This window comes from Myotis yumanensis, unplaced genomic scaffold (assembly GCF_028538775.1).
Source record: "Myotis yumanensis isolate MYYU_CA2020_CCGP unplaced genomic scaffold, mMyoYum1.0.hap1 SCAF_5, whole genome shotgun sequence".
Taxonomy (NCBI): Eukaryota; Metazoa; Chordata; class Mammalia; order Chiroptera; family Vespertilionidae; genus Myotis; species Myotis yumanensis.
Window position 1 is genome coordinate 79,136,347 of NW_027223756.1, and position 20,209 is coordinate 79,156,555.

At 51.5% G+C, this 20,209-nt stretch overlaps 1 protein-coding gene across 4 annotated transcripts; it reads right to left on the reverse strand.

Moving 5' to 3' along the window:
• Positions 1-868: 868 nt before the first annotated feature.
• On the reverse strand, positions 869-12,066 carry UBXN6 (UBX domain protein 6). Of its 4 annotated transcripts, none has more exons than XM_070415844.1 (10): positions 11,903-12,063; positions 7,292-7,455; positions 6,802-6,866; positions 5,600-5,728; positions 4,445-4,542; positions 3,511-3,586; positions 2,783-2,867; positions 2,306-2,656; positions 1,951-2,099; positions 869-1,427 (listed from the first exon to the last, which is right to left on the reverse strand). In XM_070415844.1, exons 1-10 carry the CDS (start codon positions 11,983-11,985, stop codon positions 1,299-1,301), a joined length of 1,329 nt encoding a protein of 442 aa, XP_070271945.1. In that variant the 5' UTR covers positions 11,986-12,063; the 3' UTR covers positions 869-1,298. The 4 variants fall into 4 exon arrangements, with proteins under 4 accessions (XP_070271945.1, XP_070271947.1, XP_070271946.1 ...); XM_070415846.1 differs by lacking the exon at positions 11,903-12,063 and adding an exon at positions 11,835-11,853; XM_070415845.1 differs by lacking the exon at positions 11,903-12,063 and adding an exon at positions 9,938-10,520.
• Positions 12,067-20,209: the final 8,143 nt, after the last annotated feature.

Genomic DNA, 20,209 nt, shown 5'->3' on the forward strand with positions numbered 1-20,209 from the left:
TTCAGTTTAAAAAATTTGGCTCTCAAAAGAAATTTCAATCGTTGTACTGTTGATATTTGGCTCTGTTGACTAATGAGTTTGCTGACCACTGCTGTAACCCATCACTACAAATGGTGACTTAAAAAAAAAAACTTGCCGAAACCAGTTTGGCTCAGTGGATGGAGCGTCGGCCTGCGGACTGAGGGGTCCCGGGTTCGATTCCAGTCAAGGGCGTGTACCTGGGTTGCGGGCACATCCCCAGTGGGAGATGTGCAGGAGGCAGCTGATCGATGTTTCTCTCTCATCGATGTTTCTGAACTCTCTCTCTCTCTCCCTTCCTCTCTGTAAAAAATCAATAAAATATATTTTAAAAAACAACAACAACAACAACAAAAACTTGTTCTTACAGTTCTGGGTATCATCAGACATGGGTCTCACTACTTTAAAATACAGATGTGAACAGGGCTGGTTCCTTCTGGAAGCTCCAGGAGAGAATCCATTTCTGTGCTTTTCCAGCTTCTAGAGGCCACTGCATTCCTTGGCTTGTGGCCTTTTTCCATCTTTGAAAGCTGCAGTGTAAGCATCTTCCCATCTCTTCTACCTCCTCCTTCAACATATAAGAACCCCTGTGATGACAATGGCCCATCTGGAAAACCCAGGACAATCTCCCATCTCAAGGTCCTTAATCACACACAAAGTTCCTTTTGTCACATAAAGTAATATTCACAGGTTCCAGGGGTGAGGACGTGGACATCTACAGGAACCGTTCTGCAGGGCCTAAGAGGCCCTAGCCCCACAGCCCAGGATCCCTGGGGCACCCTCCCTCAGCAAGGTGGGCTCATCCACCAAGGTGGGCCCTACAACACATGGCTGAAATTCACCACCAGGAGACTAGTCAAACAGCCTGTTTATTTGGATTCAGAACTTAGTGTTACAGAACTCTGCCCAGGCCCAGCATCTCTATCTTATGCCACTATCACCAGCAGTTCCACAGGACAGCCTCAGGGCCAGCCATGGGGCCTGGACCCAAGCTGCAGGCCTATTCCTATCCAGGGAGGTGCCCAGGTCTGTCATGCCTGGGGTTCCGTTAATTAGGTTAAATAGCAGCTGGAGAATGCTACCAAGGACAGCACAGCAGCTGTTGCTTGAAAGCCCTCAGTGGCGGTCACAGGCCAACCAGTCGCTCTCCCTTGCCCATGGGCTGGGCAGTCCCAGAGGAGGCTGGAAGGCCTTGAAGTGGAGGGAGAATGAGGACGTAAGCAGAGGTGGAGGAAGCAGGAGACAGACCCATGGGGGCTGAAGCCAACCCTGCTTTTATTTCACGAGAGCTTCTCGATGGCCAACAGGAGCTCGGGCTTCAGGATAGATGAGTCTGGCTTAGCCCCCGCGGCCTTAATGTCCTCTAGCACCGCCATGTCCCACGAGAAGGTCAGGAGGGCTGAGGGCACCTGTGGTGGGGAGAGAAATTTCAGCTTTGTTCTGGCCTTTACATGACAAAGCTCATCTCTTCACCTTCAAATCTTTGTGTTGGAATCAGGGCCACACACTCCCAGGACTACTCCCTGCTGGTGACACCAGGACGGCCTTCACAGTCGGTCCATTCCTGAACCAGTGGCTCCTCCTACAGAGGACCCTGGCGCAGGGACACCTCAGATTTGGCTAAGACTATCTCAGTGCTAGGCAGCCGTCAGGAAATCCCCACATTTTCAATCCCATCTGGGTCCTGCTCCTCAGAGGACTCGAAATGACACACTTGCTACCTTCCTTTCCATTTTAAAGGTGGGAAACTGAGGCACAGAGAAGTTACTCAGGGTTACACTGCTAGTAAAGGGGAAGGTAGGACTGAGGGAGCCTGGTTCTGGGACCCCTGCTCCTAGCACCACCCCATACTGAAGAGGGCCGCCCTCATGGGGAACCTGTGCAGATTCAACAAGAACCTGGAGATCCAACATGCGGGAGCTCGTCACTCACCAGCCCACACTCGTTGAAGGCCAAGTTCTCATCCTCCGACAACTTCTGCCCACACGAGGCCAGCAGCTCAAAGGGCAGCCAGTCGTTCTGCAGGGCCTCCCGGACAAAGCTATACAGTGCTGCCACCCGCTCCCGGGCATAGAAGGTCCCTGAGGGGTGGAACAGTCAGCGTGGGGCCGGAGATCCTGAGAACCCCCAGCCCAGACAAGCTGCGCCCAGAGCAGCTCAGACCAGAAAGGCCTTAGACTCCTGCTGGAGGCACAGCAACCCACAGCTGCAGTTGTACCACACCCAACTCAGCCCCATCAGCAGACACCACCTCCCAGGCCTCACCCTGCCCAGGGGAAGCACACACCCTGGAGGAGGCAGCCATCAGGGAGACGGACACGCAGCAGTGTGTAAGTGTACTTGCGCATCTCCCTCTGCTCCTCCTTCTCCCGCATGGCCTTGGTCCGCAGCATGCTCAGCCGCTCCACCGCCTCAGACCTGAGCTTCTGCTCCCGTTTGGCCTCCTCAGTCGTGAGGTTGAAGAAGTCAGGGGGCAGGTCAAACTGGGAGGCCATGGGTGAGGGCCGGAAGACACGGCGTTGGCGGATCAGTGTGGCCCGCACAGGCTCGCCGCACAGCAGCTGCTCCTTGTGTCTTTCCAGGCTCTCAGGTTTGGCCAAGGCGGCCTCGCTTAGCACGTAGAACTCTTCGGGGCCCTCTGGGATACGCAGGGATGTCATTGTGATGTCACTGTGCCACTGCAGGAAGACCCCGCGCTGGACCCCCCCCCGCCCCCCCACTCCCACCTTTCAACTTAGCCAAGGCCCTTCTCTACCCAGCTTACCCTGATCCGGAACTGGTAACAATGTCTTCTGGAAGCCAATGGCCTCAAAAAACTCGTGGGCCCCTTCCAGACAGTTAATGCGCTCCTAGGAGCAGAGCCAGAAGTCATGCAGGACCCTTGGGCCTCCTCAAGCCCAACCAGCCTTGCTGCCCAGCCCATTCCACCAGGCCCAGCATCCCCCTCTTTTAGAGCAGCTGCTGCCCACTGGAGGGGATGAACCCCCACAAAGCTGCCTAAGGACAGGCTTTCACAGCTGGTAACAGAGGATGTGGGACCCCAACAACAGGTGAAGAGGAGCTAAAGAGGCAAAGAACAGCATGGGGGTTGGGGGGGGCAGAAACCGGGGGAGGGCTGCATATGGGGGGTGGGGTAGGCAGTGGGTGTCCTGCCAGCAGCACAGGTAACATGGGCCAGGGTGGCGGAACCTCTTGATTTCTCCACAGAAGCCAGAAGTCTGTTTGTATAAGAAATAGCCCCAGTGCTGATGTGATCCCAATTAAAAAAAAGTCAAAACATGCCTCGGGTGGTGGGGAATGCAGATTAAATATAGATGAGGTGTATGACCTATGTTCATAAAACCCCCTCTCCACGTGCCACCTCTGCCTACCTCAACCGGAAACCCCTGGAGGAGTGCTCCCACTGGCCCCACCGCCAGACTGGGCCCTGTGTAACTGGAGGCCCGGCCACGCTGGCTACACAGGCTAAAAGTCACTCAGCACAGCCCTCACCTGGAACACCTTGTTCTGCAGCTTGATCTTCCGGTACTTCTCCTCCTCGGGGTGCAGATGGATATTGTCCAGGTACCTAGGGCAGAATTGGGGATCCGGGACAGGCCAGGGTTGTCTGACTGGCTCCTCTGTACCTCCCACCCCCAGATGGATAGCAGCTCAGAGCCACACCCAGGCTTGTGGTAAGAGAGATGTTGGGAGGTGGGGGGTGCCATCACACCTCGGACACCTCATGGAGCCTGACCCCTGGTGCCAACAGTCTGGGCCTGCATAGGACACCACTGCCCCCACCACCATTGCCACCTGGGGCCTATCGCTGTTCCTGCCTCCACTGGAGGACACCAATGGGGGACAGGGCCAATGGGCCACCAGTGTCGGCTTGGGGGCTCATGAGCAAAATGGACTTCCAGCCCTGGCTGGGTAGCTCAGTTGGTTAGAGAACCGTCCTAATACGCCAAGGTTGTGGGTTCGATACCCAGGCAGAGCACATACAAGAATCAACCAATGAGTGCATGAATAAGTGGAACAACAAATCAATGTCTCTCTCTCCTCTCTCTCTGTTTCTCTCTCTATCCCTTTCTCTCTCTCTCTCTGTCTCCCTCTCTCTCTCTCTAATCAATAAATAAAATTAAAAACAGACTTCCAGCACTCCCCGACCTACTCAGTCAGGGAAGTGGGGTGGGAACTCACCTACTTCCCATTCTTCTGATGATCCCAAAGGGAAGCCAGGGTTGGAAATCCCCAATTCTGTAAACCCTTTCGTTTTACAGACAAACAGAGGCCCCAAGAGGCCAAGCCCCTTTCTCATGGGCTCAGGGGCAGTGAAGGGTGGGGCCTGGCTCCCAGGGCCAGGATCCTTCTGGGCCCCCTCAGCAGGTTATGCTGGAAGCCCAAGAGGCTGGCCCCCCAGTGGGGGGAGAGGGCACCCACTCACTTGGCGATGGTGTCCACACCCAGCTTCACCCTGTCCCGGTCTTTGTTGAACGTGTGGATCTTCATGATGGAGGCAGCTACTGGGTCAGTGGAGAAGTGCTGGGAGGAGTGAGGAAAGCATGTCAAAAAGTGCTTACCTCATGGCCTGGAGGCCTCACTACTCAGGAGGCAGCAGTAATAATACTAATAACAGTCTCATGGTGGACCGGCCAGTAGTATTTAACTCAATTCTATGGGCTCAGCAGAAAAAAAGAAGAAAAGCCCTTTGACAACTCCTTCCTGGGCCTCAGCTCTACCCTCACCTCTAGGGAAGATGGGGTCGTCGACACCCCAGAATATGCAATAGAATTATGGCTGCTGACCAGCAGACCTTAAAATGGGACATTAGCCTGGACAATCCTGCTAGGCCAGGGTAATCATAAGAGTCCATCAGGAGAGAGAAGCAGAGAGATGGCAGCCGGACAAAGACTTTGCCTGGCATCGCTAGATGTGAAGGTGAAAGAAGGAGCCACATAATACAGGTGACCTAGAAGCTGGAAAAGGACAGGAAATGAACTGTCCACAGAGCTTCAGGAAGGAATGCAGCCCTCCTGCCACTGGTGAGAGCCATGTCACACTCTGGCCAGAATTCTAAGAGACTAGACGTCTATTTGAAGTCCCCGAGTTTGTAGTAATCTGTTATGATGGTTAATGAGAAACTCAGACCCAGGGCACTTCCAAATTCAGTTTTAAAGAAAGAAAAGTAACGCTGGAGTTCTTTTTGTACTGATATAATAGCTGGCAGTTCCTATGTTAAACGTGAGTGGTATGTTACCTTTTATGGAAAACAAAACAAGTGAAGGGGAGATACAAGTATGTCAGTAGTTTGTTCATATTTGAAATGTCTCTGAAAAGGAACTTAAATCACCCAGAAGTTGCATCCTGGAAGGGTAGCTGGGAGGTGGGGGGAAATGGTTTTTGTCTGCCTACCCTTTTTGTATCCTGAATTCTTATCACAAGTAAGCATTACCTCTTTGAACAAGTGACAACAGACACAATATACACAGGTGAAGACACTATGAAGGATCTGTACCCCCCGGCCTTACTGGGGCTCACTGAAGGCAGCCCTGACCTGAAACCTCTAGGTGAGGGATGGGGGCACGGGGCCTCTACTCACTGAGAGAATGGCCTCCTTGATTCGGGTGTCCCGCTGGTCCTTCCTCAGGATGGCCCCTGTGAGCGGGCAGGTGAAGTACACTCCAGGCGCCGCCAGCTGAGTTGAGCCTTCCTCTTTGGGCTCAGCTACCTAGGGCGATGGGGATGAAAGTGTCTGAGCCTAGACAGTGGACAGAAGCCACCTCAAGTCACTGAGTGCCACAGCCTTGAAAGCATGGCCCTGGGAGTCAGACGTCCCTGGTCCCAACACTGTCCCCTCTACCATGAAACACCTTGGCCTGTGACCGAGCCCCTCTGAGACTATTTTCTCATCTGTGAAATGTCTCTGCGGGACCAGCTCAGAATCCAACAAGGTAAGGAAGGAAGGAAAGAAGTGTGTAGCAGCCTTGGACACAGCACTCAATCAATGGCTTCCGCTGTTCCGGTCCCTGCTACCTGGTAGAGACGGGCTTTGTGGTGGGAGCCGAAACATGGTGCCCTGGATGAATCCTGGCCTTTCTCTGAGCCTCAAGTCCTAGGCAGTATCTAGAGTCTCTTCCACTCTAAAATCCAGTGAGAATTCAAGGGGTGAACTGCAGGACCATCCTTTCTGCAGAGCTCTCTCCTTCAGGAAGGCCTCTGATTCCACCAGTCTCCAGAGAGCCCTCCCACCTCCCAAGAAGGCTACAGAGGCCAGTGCTTTGGAGTCCCAGAGACGGTCCCCATTCTGTCCCTGATGATTTTGAGGTACAGGACTAAGGACAGCTGTCTTCACCTCTCTGAACCTCAGTTTTCTCTTCTGAAAAGTATGAACTATAACAGCATCCACCCTCATGGGATTAGGAAGCCGGGGGCGGGGCGGGGGCTAGGGGGGAGTGAACCAACAAGCTAATGAGGTCCAATCCTACCCTCAACACCCAAGCCTGGCATCATCAGGTGCTGAGCGTGGAGGTCCCAGTCAATACTGCACTCAACCACAACCTGCCTCCACCTTTCAAGGCAGGGTTCCCCAAGGCCAGAGGTGACCTCTGTCCACCCTGACATCTCTTCTGCATCCCCACTGCCCCAGCACCAGGTGTTTACAGCCCTGGGCTGGGCACTTAGCTGGTGATGAGGAAATGGCCGATTAGACAAATGCAGGCAAGAACTTGGGGGGGCGGGATCCCAGCTCCCCTGCCCCAGGTCACCCCTTGGAGTATCATGCTGCCCTGTGGATGCTTTTACCATGTTAGTCCCTGAGGCTTGCGAACTCCCGCTGACAGACGCTTCAGCTGGAACTTCCTTTCTCACTGGAGGAAGAGGCAGAGAAGGGTCAGTGTGTGCCCCACCGGGGCTGGCCCTCAAGTCCTAGTCCTTCTAGCTTAAGGTCCTGACCCATCTTCCTGCAACAAAGCTCCATGCCCCCAGACTTCACCTGACCACCTGATGATGACTTTCAACATCCTCCTCCTCCCTCCCTTCCTTCTTCAACCTCCCTGACATACATGGCACCCAGACGACATCAGACCCTTATTCCTTTTCACCCTTAATTTCCCCACTCTCACAGCTGTGATTTTAAAGCCCCTCAAAGTCATGGGGGTTATGTAATTATTTTCATCCAGGGCCAAGCACAGGATCTGAGGCCTGTGAACAGGCCTCAAGAATGAAGGGGCAGAGGCCTCACTCCACCTCCACTCGCCTCCCCCCACTGCAACCCAAGGACAGCGCAGGTCACCCTGGTTCCGGATGAGGTCCTGTGACGTGGGGCCCCGAGCCCTGGGCTGCTTCTGCTCAAGTCGGGCCAGGGCTGCTGCTGCTGCCATCTGTGCCTCATTGGTGGGTCCCTGGCGGGGCTGCTGGCGTGCCGGCTGGGTGGTTTTTTCTTTGGGGGCCTTCTCCCTGGGGAGAGACATAGGGGAAGTGAGGTGATGTGGGGTCAGACAGAAGAGCCTCTGCCCCTCTCCCATTTCTACTCCTGCTCCATCAGACAGTCACGTCCCTTTTTCCCAGGCCCCCACTCTGCCCCACCCCAGGGTTCTAACAGACAGCAGAACCACTGGGGCAGATTTCACTCCCAGCTCTGCCCCTTTGGGCAAGTCCTGCAGTGGCCTGGATCTCAGAGTCATCATCTGTTAAATGGGGTAACAAGTAACAGCACCCACCCCTACAGGAGGGCCATCCTGGTGAAGCGTATGTGACAGCACCCTACTGTCTTCAGGAACTGATGAGACTCAGGCGTCACTCCTCTCCTTGCTCCCTCCTAAGCATCTCCACCCTTACTGTCTAAAACAGTGAGCAGTTGCAGGTTTTGTTGTTTTTTTTTAAGAATATCTTATTGCCCTAGTTGCTTTGGCTCAGTGGATAGAGTGTTGGCCTCTGGACTGAAGGGTCCTAGGTTCAATTCCAGCCAAGGGCACATGCCTGGATTGCAGGCTCAATCCCCACCCCCAGTAAGGAGTGTGCAGGAGGCAGCCAATCAACGACTCTCTCTCATCATTGATCTTTCTATCTCTCTCGCTCCCTTCTCCCTTCCTCTCTGAAATCAATAAATATATATCCTATATAATAAAAGAGAAACATGCAAATTAACTGTCCCTCCACTACACTCAAGCCACGTCCACAAGCCAATCAGGAGTATGCAAATTAACCCAACTAAGATGGCAGCGGCCACGGAGCTGGAACGAGCAGGAGGCTTGGTTGCCCCTGGCGATGGAGGAAGCCAAGCTTCCTGCCTGCCCTGGCCGGCTCTGGGCTCAGCTCAAGGCTACAACGTTTCAATTATAGAAGATAACTAAATCCCACAAAAAAGAGAAAAAAAGAGAAAAAGGAGAGGCTGGGAACTTGGGTGACCATGGGGCATGGCCAGCCTGAAAACGGCCATCAGCCCCTCCCCCAGGCTGGCCAGGCACCCCAGTGGGACCCCCACCCTGATCCGGGACACCCTTCAGGGCAAACTAGCCGGCCCCCACCCGTGCACCAGGCTTCTATCCTATATAATAAAAGGGTTATAAAAGAAAACTGACCCTAACAGCAGAACGACTAGAAATGACTGGTCACTATGACACATACTGACCACCAGGGGGCAGACGCTCAATGCAGGAGCTGCCCCCTGGTGGTCAGTGCACTCCCACAGGGGGAGCTCTGCTCAGCCACAAGCCAGGGTGATGGCTGCCAGCACAGCAGTGGTGGCGGGAGCCTCTCCTGCCTCCTCAGCAGCGCTAAGGATGTCTGACTGCCAGCTTAGGCCCAATCCCCTGGGGAGTAGGCCTAAGCCAGCAGGTGGACATCCCCCAAGGGGTCCCAGACTACGAGAGGGCACAGGCCGGGCTGAGGGACCCCCCCCCCCCCCGAGTGCACAAAGTTTTATGCACCAGGCCTCTAGTGTGTGTGTGTGTGTGTGTGTGTGTGTGTGTATAAAGACATCTTTAAAAAAAAGAATATTTCATTGATTTTTGGAGAGGGAGATAGTGAAACATCAATTGGCTGCCTCTTGTATACCCCTCTACTGAGGATCGAGCCCAAAACTTGGGCATGTGCCCTGACCTGGAATCGAACAGACAACCTTTTGGTGCACAGGATAAGTCCCAACCACCTGAGCCACACTGACTAGGGCGCAGTTGCAATTTCATTAACTGAGCACCTACTGTGTGCCAGGCAGCACACAGTACGTTTTCCTCATACCAACACCCCTCTGAGGGCAGTCTTAAGATCTTTTGCAAGCGCCAGAGGGACACAGAAGCTCAGACACCACGCAAGCCCTGGGTTAAGCATGGTACAAAGATCTGGTTTAATCCCTCCTCTGCCCACTTAGGAAATAAATGATGTGATGACCCCAGGGGATGGATGGCTTCTTAATCTACTTAGCAGGAAAATGAGCTGGTTTTGAATGTGCCAGCAGAGAAATCCTTCTTCCCACCCTGGTCTTATTCACCTACCTTACCGGCCTTCTTCCTCAAGGGTTCTCCCCCAGCCCCAGTAACTGGGATCATCTGTGCTAAGTTTGTAAAACCTTCCCAAGAGTTCATGGCCTCACTCCTCCCACTCTGCTCAGATATGCGGGCAGCCCCCTCTTCTTGTTCCAAGGCTTCTGGGACCTGCTTCCTGCCCATCCCTGCCCTTCTTGCCAGCCTTCCCCACAGCCGAGAACCTAATGTTGAAGAAAAAATTGAGTCACATAGACCCACCCTAGTCCCATGTGATATTCCAATCTTTCTATAAAAATGCTACTTTTCAAAACACCTCACCCATCCCCTTCATGCTCCACTGGGCAGCCAAAGGGATCCCTCTAAAACCTGTCAGTGCTATCACACCTCTGCACACAGTCCTCCCCACACCTGCACAAAATCCTAAAGCCACCCATGTCCCCATGGGCCATGCACACCTGCCTCTCTCCCTGGTTCACTCTTCTCTATCCACCCTGGTCTCCCTGCTGTTGTTCTCACAGGGCCAGCTGGTTCCTGCCACAAAGCCTTTGCGCTTCCTGTGGCGTCTGCCTGGAATGTTCCACTTGGGGGTGGGGTGAGGGAAGGAGGTCTGGGAGAGGGTAGAGAAGCTTCATTATGTGCACGTGCAACCTCACTTCATCCAGCTCTCGGCTCACATGTCACCTTCTCAGAGAGGCATACCTGGGCCACCTAAAGGTTCCCCCCAGTACTCACTAGCCCCTGCCCCTGCTCATTTTTCTCATGGCCCCATGCACCACCCAATATTTATAAACTAAATCATGCATTGGTTTCTTTTCCCATCTCTTCCCAGTAGAAGGTGAGCCCTGAGAGAATGAGAATTTTATCTCGTTTGTGCAGACAGTGCTTGACACACCCGCCCTCCAGCACCCTGAGTCTCTCATCTCACTCCAGGCATGTCACAAAAGCTTGCACCTCCAATTACTTCCTTCCCTCTTCTCCCTGGCCCCCACTCTGGCCCAACAATCACCCACATCTTCCTGTCACACAGTTCCAGCTGCCCCAAGCCCCAGCTCTACCCCCCACTTGTCAAACAAATGAATGGACCCCCTTGTCTGGTCCACCACTCCCCCTGGAACCTCTTAAGCTGCCCTCCCCTCCCCGCTCAGGTTCCCAGGAACTGATTTTGTCTAATCCCTCCCTTACGGACCTGGGCCTCATGGACCTTTCCTGTCCCATCAGCACTCTCCTCCCAAGAATCTCAGGAACCCCCAATCCTTACGACGGATGCCCCGAGGTCCTGGCCCTGTACCCACTCTCCCTCACCCACCTCATGATTCCCTCACCACCCCTTCCTGCCCTCCTCCCTGCCTCTCCCGCTACCCCTCCCAGCCCCTACTTCTTCACAATCCCTTCCATTATTCCTCACAGCCCCCTGCCCAGGCTGATCTCCCCGGCCACTCCCCCACAGCCCCCTCTGCAGCTCCCCCAGCAGCCTCAGCACCTCCCAGGCTCCCTTTGCCAACACCGTCCCCCAGAGGAGCTTCCTGCTCGGCCCACCAGCCCTGACAGTCTAGCATCCTCCCCTGCTCCACCATTTCACGCCCCCTCCCAGGCCCTGGCCCTCCACACACAACCCCTCTGAGGTTTCAGTCTTGCCCCAGGCCCTTCCCTTCTCCAAGTCCTCCCCAGAAAGCTCTCCGAGGCCTCAGGATGGGCACACTACCTCCCGCCCCTTCCAGATCTCCCAAGGCCTCCAATTACCTCATCCACACCCACAAGGCCCTCATCTCCTCCCCCCCCCCCCGCCCCCCCACACACGGCTTCTAGCTGCAGGCTGTGCTCGGGCACCTTCTACCGCCTTCCCCCGCCCCCCCCCCCCCCCGACTCCATTCTCCTCCCACACATTCCTAGGACCCTCGCAGCCCCCTCCAATTCACCCAGGCTTCCCAAATCCTTGCTGACCCTTCCAACAATGCCTCAAGACCCCCAGGCTCTTATCCAGGCCTCCCTGGCGCTCCAGAGCCGGGGCCCAGACCCCTCACGCCATGGACGCTAAGCCTCTCGATGCTGCTTCCCCAAGGTCAGCCCCTAACCCCCGTCACCTAGATCCCCCCCAAATCTATATGCTTCTTCAGGGCTCCTCCTCCGCTCCTGGCTTTTCCCTGACCACACTCCCCTCCTCCCTTCCCAGGACTCCGGGTTCACCACCGGCTCCCTTCAGCCCCGCCCCGCCCCCTGCTCCCGCCCCGCCCCCCGGCCTCGCCCCTCCCACTCCGCCCCCGGAGGCCTCCCCTCCCCCTGACCCCCACCCGCTCCCCGGGCCCCGGCCCGAGGCCTCTCCCCACTCCCTGACTCTCGGCCTCCCGTCCTCACCCCTCGCCCTCGGTGGCCTCCCCCGACTCTCCGCCCCCGGGCCTCACGCCCTAGCCCCCGTCACGCACGCCGCCGACTCCGTGAGCTTCTGTCCGGCACCCGCACTCTTAAACTTGATGTCAGCCTTGATCTCCTGGAAGAATTTCTTCATGGTGGTGGCAGGCTCCGCGGCCCGGGGCCGCGGGGGGGGGGGCGGGGGGCGCGGGGCCCGGTGGAGTTCGTAGCAGCCAACAACCGGAAAAAAAAAAAAAAATAGGCGCTTCCGGAAGTCCCGCCCACGTGACAATCGGCCCGGCACGCCTTTCTAGATTTCCTCGCTTCACGACTCTGCGGGGACCGCTCTGCACTCTCGGGCTGCGTCTCTGTGGTTTTGCCGGAGTCTGTTGCCAGGGGCGACGAGCGCGCTTCTAGTTGCAGGCTGTGCTCGGGCGCCTTCTACCGCGTTCCCCTTGGAGAGGAGGGACAGGCCGACTTGGCCCCACGGAAGGAGCGCTGGCCCTGCTCAGAAACCAGCGATTATGTGATAAAGTCCCAATTCAATTGTGGGCGCATTCTAGGCCCCCCAACCCAGCCCCGTGGTCGTCCCCAGTATCTCGCCATCCCCCCTAACCTTCCTGAGCTTCAGTTTCCCAGCTATGAAATGGGGATAAGAGTGGCAGCCATAACCGGTTTGGCTCAGTGGATAGAGCGTCGGCCTGCGGACCGAAGGGTCCCAGGTTCGATTCCGGTCAAGGGCATGTACCTTGGTTGCAGGCACATACCCAGTAGGGGGTGTGCAGGAGGCAGCTGATCGATGTTTCTGGCTCTCTGTTCCTCTCTGTAAAAAATCAATAAAATACATTAAAAAAAAAAAAAAAAGAATGGCACCCACTTCCTAGGAGGATTGTAAGCACGATAATGCAATTGCAAGGCTCAATAAGTGGCAGGCTTTATATTTTACCCCTTTAATATTTCTTGAGAATCGGCAATGTGTCAGCAATGAGAAAAACAGACAAAATTCTCTGACCTCGCAGAGCTCCTGTTTTTTTTTTTTATGAGATTGGGTAGGGACAGACAATATGATAAATAAAATCTGTGGTATGGTAGATGTTATGCACTGTGGAAAAAAAAGTGGAAAGCAGGAATAGAGAAGGGCAGAGTGGGGGCAGTTTGCAACATCAAATAAGAGGGTCAGGCACAGGAAAAGGACAGTTTTGAGGCCACCACTGCCCAACCGTCCTGGTTCAGTGGTTGAGCTTCGACCTATGAACCAGGAGGTCACTGTTGGATTTCTGGTCAGGGTGCATGCAGGGGTTGCAGGCTCGATCCCCAGTGGGGGGCCTGTAGGAGGCAGCCAATCAAAGATTCTCCTTTGGCCGAAACCGATTTGGCTCAGTGGATAGACCGTAGGCCTGCGGACTGAAAGGTCCCAGGTTCGATTCCGGTCCAGGGCATGTACCTGGGTTGCGGACACATCCCCAGTAGGAGATGTGCAGGAGGCAGCTGATCGATGTTTCTCTCTCATCGATGTTTCTAACTCTCTATCTCTCTCCCTTCCTCTCTGTAAGAAATCAATAAAATATATTAAAAAAAAAAGATTCTCCTTTGTCAGTGATGTTTCTATCTCTCCCTTCCTCTCTGAAATCAATAAAAATATTTTTTAAAGAAAATTCCTTATCCTTAAGAGAGAGAGAGACACCACCACTGACATTTGAATGTGTCTGAACATTAGATGATATAAAGGAACTATGTACTGTTAATTTTGCTAAGGGTAATAAGGTCATGGTAGTTATGTTTAAGTATATTTTTGTAAGAGATGTAGTCTGAGGTATTTATGGGTGAAATGACATCTGAGATATGCTTTTAAATACTCCAGCAAAAAAATTATACAAGCGTACTCACACATACACATACTTTAGGTAGGAATTATCATGGCTGTATTTTTTTCCAAGTGGTAGAATATGAGAGCAGTCATTCCCCAAACATTACCTGAGCACCTACTGTGTGTCAGGCCAGTAGAGTCATAGCAGGGAACAAGACAGGCAAGATCCTGCTCTTGAGGGGCTAACAGTCAAACGGAGACACAGCTATTAAAGAAGCATATGGCACCAGATAGTGCTCGCTTCTATTAAGAAAAATACAGTAGGAGAAAGGAATCAAGAGTTATGGGAGTCCTGTTTCAGATAGGTTAGTAAGGTCTGACATTCAAATAGGAACCCCTGAAAGAGACAAGGGACCAAACTACAGGTATATCTAGAGATCATTCCTGGCTAAAGGAAGAGCGAAGGGTCCTGAGATGACAGCTTCTTCAGGGAACATGGTGTCTGGAGTAGGGTGAGTGAAGAGTCTGAGAGTAGATTCTCTGCTAAAATAAATAATGTGTGGTCTGATCATCCCCTCTATAGAATATTCTATAACCACCAGAAATTGTGACTATGGGAACTAAACAGCAGCAGTGATAATAGTAATTGCTGCATGACCAATTATCTCCCAATTTATAATAACAACATCTCATAATTTCTGTGCATCAGGACTTAGGAGTGGCTTAACTGGGTGGTTCAGGCTCAAGACTCTCATGATGTTGCAGTCAAGCTGTTGGCTGGGGTTACTGTTTCACCTAAAGCAGTGGTTCTCAACTTTCTGGCCCTTTAAATACAGTTCCTCATGTTGTGACCCAACCACAAAATTATTTTCGTTGCTACTTCATAACTGTAATGTTGCTACTGTTATGAATCATAATGTAAGTATCTGATATGCAGGATGGTCTTAGGCGACCCCTGTGAAAGGGTCGTTCGACCCCCAAAGGGGTCGCTACCCACAGGTTGAGAACCGCTGATTAAAGGCTTGTCTGAGGGAGAGTCTACTTCAAAGCTCATTCAAATGGTTGTTGGCAGGTCCCAGTTCCTTGCTGTATTTTTTTTAATCCTCATCCATTGATTTTTATTTTTATTTTAAATATATTTCTTTATTGGTTTCAGAGAGGAAGGGAGAAGGAAAGAGAGATAGAAACATCAATGATGAGAGAGAATCAATGATCGGCTGCCTCCTGCACACCCCCACTGGGGATTGAGCCCGCAACCCAGGCATGTGCCCTTGGCCGGAATCGAACCTGGGACCCTTCAGTCTGCAGGCCGACGCTCTATCCACTGAGTCAAGCCGGCTAGGGCTCCACTGATTTTTAGAGAGAGTGAAATTGAGGAAGGAAGGGGAGAGAGAGAGGAGAAACATCGATGTGAGAGAGACACATCGATTGGTTGCTTCCCGCTCATACCCCAAGACTGGGGTAGGGATCAAACCTGAAATGCAGGTACCTGCCCTCGACCAGAAATTGAACTCATGACCTTCCCGTGCACAGGCAGACGCTCTAACTGTTAGAGTCTAACCACTGAGCACACCGGCCTGGGCTAACATAATATTTTTGAGGTTCATCCACATTACAGTGTGTACTAGTGCATTTCCTTTCATTGTTGGGTAGTATTCATCAAAGGATATACAAGATTTGATTTATCCATTCAGCCATTGATGCACATCTGGGTCATTTCCTCCTTTGGGCTGTTATGAATAATGCTACTATGACTGCGAGTGTTGAAGTTTTTGTGTAAATATTTATTTTTATTTCTCTTGGGTAAAGAGTGATTTGGCGTTCCATCACCTTTCTTTTTTTCTTTCTTCCTTCTATATTTTTAAATTTATTTCAGAGAGAAAGGGAGAGGGAGAGAGAGAGCTAGAAACTTCAATGATGAAAATCATTAATCAGCTGCCTCCTGCACGCCCCCAACTGGGGATTTAGCCCACAACCACAACCAGGGCATAGGCCCTGAACAAAATTGAACCGTGACCTCCTGGTTCATAGGTCAGTGCTCAACCATTGAGCCACGCCGACAGGACTGCCTTTCTTTTTTTGTTTTATTTTATTTATTTATTTATTTATTTATTTATTTATTTATAGAAGCATCAATTTGTTGTTCCACTTATTGATGCATTCATTGGTTGATTCTTATATGTGCCCTGATCTGGGATGGAACCCAAAACCTTGGCGTATTGCCCTAACCGATTTGGCTCAGTGGATAGAGCGTCGGCCTGCGGACTGAAGGGTCCCAGGTTCGATTCCGGTCAAGGGCATGTACCTTGGTTGCCGGCACATCCCCAGTTGGGGGTGTGCAGGAGGCAGCTGATCGATATTTCTCTCTCATCGATGTTTCTAACTCTCTAGCCCTCTCCCTTCCTCTCTGTAAAAAATCAATAAAATATATTTTTAAAACAACAACAACAACAACAAAACCTTGGTGTATTCGGAGGACTCTCTAACCAACTCACATGCCTTTCTTGATTCCAAGAAACCTAGCAGGGCTGGGTTTCCCTTATCTGGAGAAGGGAAAGATGCAACAGCCCTTTGTTCCAACAACATCCCAGCCCCAGCCCCAGCCCTCAGTGTTTGTTGATGTCGAAGAGATGAACCCCTTAGAACGGAGGCAATTTAGGCAGCAGTACGCTGAGTAATGAGGCTGTGTTGATGAGGAAGTGAGCTGCATCACACTCAGTGTGGAAGCTGGCCAGGAGGTACAGAACAATAGGCACTGTGGGCAGAGGTAAACTGGAGGCAGCAGTCCACCAGTTCCTGGTGTACCACTAGCGGAGCCTGTCCCTGGAAAGGGGTTTCAAAGGGTGTCCCTTTCCCTGTATGTAGGAAGACACACATAGACTGCCAGCTTCAGAAGCCTCCCAGCTTGGGGTGCAGCACCTGCTTCTAGCCATAAAGATATTTTTTGAGGCTAAAGTAATTTCTTTGTACCTTGTGATCAAATCCCTCCAATATTTTCCCAGGAAGGTAAAATAAAACCTAAAATTCTCTGTACCTAGGTTGCAAGCTCAATCCCTGGCCCTGGTCGGGGGACATGCAGGGGGCAACCAATTGATATGTCTCTCTTACATCGATGTTTCTCTCTCTCTCTCTCTCTGTCTCTCCCCCTCCATTCCACTCTTTCTAAAAATCATAGGTCTGGCTGGCTTGGCTCAGTGGTTGAGCACTGACCTATGAACCAGGAGGTCACAGTTTGATTCCTGGTCAGGGCACATACCCAGGTTGTGGGTTCATGGGGCGTGCAGGAGGCAGCCTATTAATAATTCTCTCTCATCATTGATGTTTCTCTCTCTCTCTCTCTCTTTTTCTCTGAAATCAATAAAAATATTTTTTAAAAAAATCAATGGAAAAATATCCTTGGGTGAGGATTAACAAAAGAAACAAACAAAGCCCTACAATTCTTATAAGGCACTATGATGGGTCCTCAATGGATCCCTCTAGCATTACCACTCTCCCCACTCTTACTCCTTCATCCCAAACTCAGATGTTTGCAATATCTTGCACCCACCTCCTATATAGGCCTATTTCTATTTATCTTTTAAAATGTTTTTCTTAATTGATTTTAGAGAAATAGAGAAGAGAGAGAGAAAAAAAGAGAGAAAGAAAGAAACACCGACTTGCTATTCCACCCATTGATGCAGTCATTGCTTCATTCTTGGATTCTTCCTCACCAGGGATTGAACCTGCAACCTTGAAATATTGGGACGACACTCTAACCAATGGAGCTGCCCCACCAGGGCTCCATTTATCTTTGAAGTCTCTGGTTAAACCACCTCCTCCAGAAAGCTCTCCTGGTCCCTAGGATAGATGAAGTCTCCCTCAGTATTCAACTTTTTCTTAAACACTCTGGCTTTTTTTTTTTAACCTTCACCTGAGGATATTTTTCCATTGGTTTTTAGAGAGAGTAGAAGAGAGAGGGAAAGACAAACATCGATGTGAGAGAAACACATCGATTGGTTGCCTCCTGCACATGCCCTGACCACGACCCAGGCCAGGGAGGATCCTGCAACCAAGGTACGTGTCCTTGACCAGAATTGAACCCAGGGACCCTTCGGTCCACAGGCCGACACTCTGTCCACTGAGCCAAGCCGGCTAGGGGCAACACTCTGGCTTTTTCTTTTTTTCTTTTTATTTGTTAAATGTATTTTTATTGATTTCAGAGAGGAAGGGAGAGGGAGAGAAAGATAGAAATATCAACGATGAGAATCATTGATCAGATGCCTCCTGCAGCATGTGCCCTTGACAGGAATCAAACCCGGGACCTTTCAGTCCTCAGGCTGACGCTCTATCCACTGAGCCAACCCGGCTAGGGCAACACTCTGGCTTTTTCACTCTGAATTCTTACCAGGTGAAAATTCTGAGATGTCTTAAATTACAGAAGTCCAGAGGGTGGAAGGAAGAGACCAAAGGGGTTCATCAGAAAACAACTGCTGTGCAAAACAAACAAAGGATTACACATATTCCTTAGGGGCAGTGGTTCTCAACCTTCTGGCCCTTTAAATACATTTCCTCATGTTGTGACCCAACCATAAAATTATTTTCGTTGCTACTTCATAACTGTAATGTTGCTACTGTTATGAATCGTAATGTAAATATCTGATATGCAGGATGGTCTTAGGTGACCCCTTCGAAAGGGTCGTTCAACCGCCAAAGGGGTCGCGACCCACAGGTTGAAAACCGCTGCCTTAGTGTATGTTGAAATTATTAAATTAACTTCCAGGCAGATATTTCTCAGATTAGCTAGAAAGAGAGAACAGCCCCTAGAACCCTAGGAGCCTCTGCTTCATGTTTACATATGAGCTTTAAGTACTCTGTTGCGTCTATCCTAGAACTACCCCCTAGCTCCACTTCACTTTCTCCCACCTTTTTTAAAAAAATATACTTTTATTGTTTTCAGAGAGGAAGGGAGAGGGAGATAGAAACATCAATGATGAGAATCATTGATCGGCCGCCTTCTGTACGTCCACACTGGGGATTGAGCCCAGTATTGATTGAACCGTAACCTCCTGTTCACAGGTCGACGCTCAACCACTGAGCCATGCCAGCTGGGCAACTAAGTTCTTTCATCAGACCGCTTACATCTTTCTTTCCCCTTTTCCCTACTTGATGCGTAAAAATGCTTGCAAGCTCCAAGATGTATGGTCATGTCTTTCCTACCAAGCTATGCTGCTGGTGGTTTAGACTCCATACCCCAAAATGGGTCTCTTCTTCCTTTTCCTTTCCTACTCCTTCTCCTTCTTCTTTCTCCTCCTCCTCCTAATTCTTCTAATTATTATTATTATTATTACTAGCTATGGCCTTTGAAAAAAAGATTTTTAAAAATGATTTTTAGAGGGAAAGGAAGAAAGAGAAACATCCATCGGCTGCCTCCTGCACGTCCCCTACTGGGGATCGAGCCTCCAACCAGGGCATGTGCCCGGACTGGGAATCAAACAGGCAACCTTTTCGTGCTCCAGAATATGCCCAACCACACAGGCCAAAGCTAAACTATTTCTGTTAAAAAGACATTCAGCCGTGGAAGTTAAGTTCTTTTATTTAACATTGAGTTCTTGGAGAGCAGGCTAACAATACCAATGCTGCCAGTATTTCCTAATGCCAGGCACAGTTGCCAGCGCCTTAGGCGTGAAGTTATTTAATCCTCGTGCCCTTATCAGATCAGTACATTATGAGTTCCATTTTACAGGTGGGTAGACTGAGACACAGAGCCATTAAATAACTTGGTCACGCAGTGCTCAAAACATTTTTCTCGAATGAATCAATATAGATTGGGTACTTTGTAGCTCTGGCACATGGTGTTCAATAAACTTTTTCTAAATGTTTTGTGCATTTTCTGCATTTTCTAAGAATCCACTCCATGGTCCGCTCCTTCTTCTAAGCCCCGCCCCCTGGGGTAGGCCAAGGCACCTCCCTATTTCGCACTTCCTCTCTTACGATATCCAATGGCGGACAGATGCTTAAGCCACGCCTTCTGTGGTAGTCAATGGCCGCTCCCTACCTGGAGAGACTTCTTGTTTGGCATCCAACGGCCTGCAACTCTCTTTTAAGCCCCGCCTCTGGGAGTGGAAGCTATCAAAGAACCCGCCGCTTACATTGATTGGGCCTTCTTTTCTGTGGTATCCAATGGCTTGCCTCCCACATAAAGCCCCTCCTACTATGGCGGCCCATGTCCCGCCCCTCTACCCTAAGCTCCGCCCCTAAGAAGTCTGGCAGCTCTCCACCCGGCTCCTGACCGCCTCCGTTTCCCTCCTTCCCCCTTTGCCCTTTCACCTCCCATAACCTCCTCTCCCTTCAATTAGGCCTCTGGGTCACGCCCCTCGGCTCTACCCGTTATCCAATCCCGTTAACCTGTTCTCCAACCCCCTCTTCTCATTGGTCTCTGCGCTCCTCTATCCCGGCACGTGGTTCTGAGCGACCTTGTCTCCCGCCGGTGACGGCAAGAAGGTGGGACATCCGGCGGCAGCGCGCAGTCCAATAAGCACGCGCCGGCCGCTGCCCAAGCGACCGTCTCCGCCCCCTTGGTTCCCTGCTCCCGCCC

Coding starts and splice junctions, on each gene's coding strand:
- UBXN6 (XM_070415844.1), bottom strand. CDS start 11,985: ATGAAGAAATTCTTCCAGGAGATCAAGGCTGACATCAAGTTTAAGAGT. Junction 7,456..11,902: donor AAGCTCACGGAGTCGGCGGC/GTGCGTGACGGG, acceptor GTCTCTCCCCAG/GGAGAAGGCCCCCAAAGAAA. Junction 5,729..6,801: donor AAGCCTCAGGGACTAACATG/GTAAAAGCATCC, acceptor CCATCGCCCTAG/GTAGCTGAGCCCAAAGAGGA.